The sequence below is a fragment of the Megalopta genalis genome, chromosome 1 (genome assembly GCF_051020955.1).
Source record: "Megalopta genalis isolate 19385.01 chromosome 1, iyMegGena1_principal, whole genome shotgun sequence".
Taxonomy (NCBI): domain Eukaryota; kingdom Metazoa; phylum Arthropoda; class Insecta; order Hymenoptera; family Halictidae; genus Megalopta; species Megalopta genalis.
Window position 1 is genome coordinate 518528 of NC_135013.1, and position 1729 is coordinate 520256.

Sequence of the window (1729 nt, forward strand, 5' to 3'; positions counted from 1 at the left end):
CTGTAATTAAATGCACAACTCTTACATTACTATCCTTACCGGGAATCAATGCCTTAACGCGTGTTAATGGCCAATCAATACGCTTGATCTTTTCACATTCGACTAATACAAGGTCTCCGACATTCACACTTACATTATTCGCGGGCTTACTGTTTCTATTTATTAACGCCGCCAAATATTCGTTTCTAAATCGATGTCGCAAATCGTTCTTTATTTTTTGTTGGTACTGAAACTTTTTATCCAACCGACAATTTTCAATTTGGTCAAGGTCTAAAACCCCTACTTCTTTTATCTCCTGCAGAAACATTGATGGCGTTATAGGAAATAGATCTTGCTTACTCTCGGACATAAAGGTGATGGGTCTGTTATTAATTATGGCCTCACAATCTAATAGGGTAGTTAACATTTCTTCATATGTTAGGCACGATTTTCTCAAGGTTCTCCTTAATAGGCGTTTCAATATGCCAATAAGCCGTTCCCAAAAGCCGCCCCACCATGCCGCAGTCGGAGGGTTGAATTTCCACTCAATCTGTTTGGTAGCAGCTACTCTGGCTACCTCCTCAAAATTCGTGCCATTGTCGCTGTATATTATCCTCGGCCTACCTCTTCTAGATATATGGCGTCTTAAAGCCATTAAAAATGAGGGGGTCGACAACGACGTCACCAGTTCCAAATGCATGGCCCTATAAATTGCGCAGGTAAACACGCAGATCCACGCTTTCTGTCCTCCCTTTAAATACACCGGCCCGGCAAAATCCACGCCCACTATCTCGAAGACCGCGGCGTCCCTAATTCTGTCCAGCGGCAACGGTGCAGGTACAGACTCGAGCGGCTTGGAATCATGCCTGCGACAATTCACACACTTCCTGATTGCCGACCTAATTACCTTTCGGCCAGCCAAGATCCAGAAACTTTCTCTCAGCGCGCTCATTGTTATTTCAACTCCCGCGTGATTTAGTTCCCTATGTTTCGCCTCTATAATTAAATGCACAATCCTATGATTACAAGGCAAAATGATGGAGCATCGAAAATTGTACGCATCTTCTCGCAATACTATTTTCGTGCTTAGACGAAGCAACCCATCCACATCCCTGAACGGCTGTAAATGTTTAATTCGCGCATCATTTTCCCCGTGAATGAACGTTTCTAACTGAATCAGTCTCACGTATTTCTCTGACCCTATTGTTTACGAAAGTGACCCAGTCGTATTCCTTCTTAATCCACGCTAGCACCGTTGACGAGTCGCTCCAGTAGTACGTACTAACATTTTCTAGCTTTAGGGCCTGCGGCACGCTGGTTGTTAATCGCACGGCTATCATCGCCGCTAACAATTCTAATCGCGGGATGTTAGTGCACAGCACTAATATCTTTATGACACGGACGTGCATAACCGGCTGTTTTTCGAGCGCAGGTTTTTTGGGAAATCGTTTCTCTCGGTCTCGATGGCCGGGACTAGTTATAAAGAAGGAAAGGTTCCGAAGGGTCAGCCTGACATTGTTTTATGACGGTCATGCCTGGAGGAACTTTCCTGCCTTTGCTGGGGCCTTGCGGCCGTCTGCTTTGAAACGGACCAGCTGATTGGCTATTGCCAAAATCGGGCAGGACCAATCGGCGCATAGTGTAGGTGCATTGGAGGGATGGTAGTCTGTTACGAGCGAGGGTATTCTCTGATAGAGCTTTAGAGTTGTAATAGAAGTCGTAGCATCAAGACATCCTGACCAAGGGTGTA

General features: G+C 45.3%; 1 protein-coding gene across 1 annotated transcript; it reads right to left on the minus strand.

The window, feature by feature from the left end:
• Window positions 1-263: 263 nt before the first annotated feature.
• On the minus strand, window positions 264-1319 carry LOC143263817 (uncharacterized). The gene is made up of 3 exons (XM_076528571.1): window positions 1166-1319; window positions 340-975; window positions 264-295 (listed from the first exon to the last, which is right to left on the minus strand). Exons 1-3 carry the CDS (start codon window positions 1317-1319, stop codon window positions 264-266), a joined length of 822 nt encoding a protein of 273 aa, XP_076384686.1.
• Window positions 1320-1729: the final 410 nt, after the last annotated feature.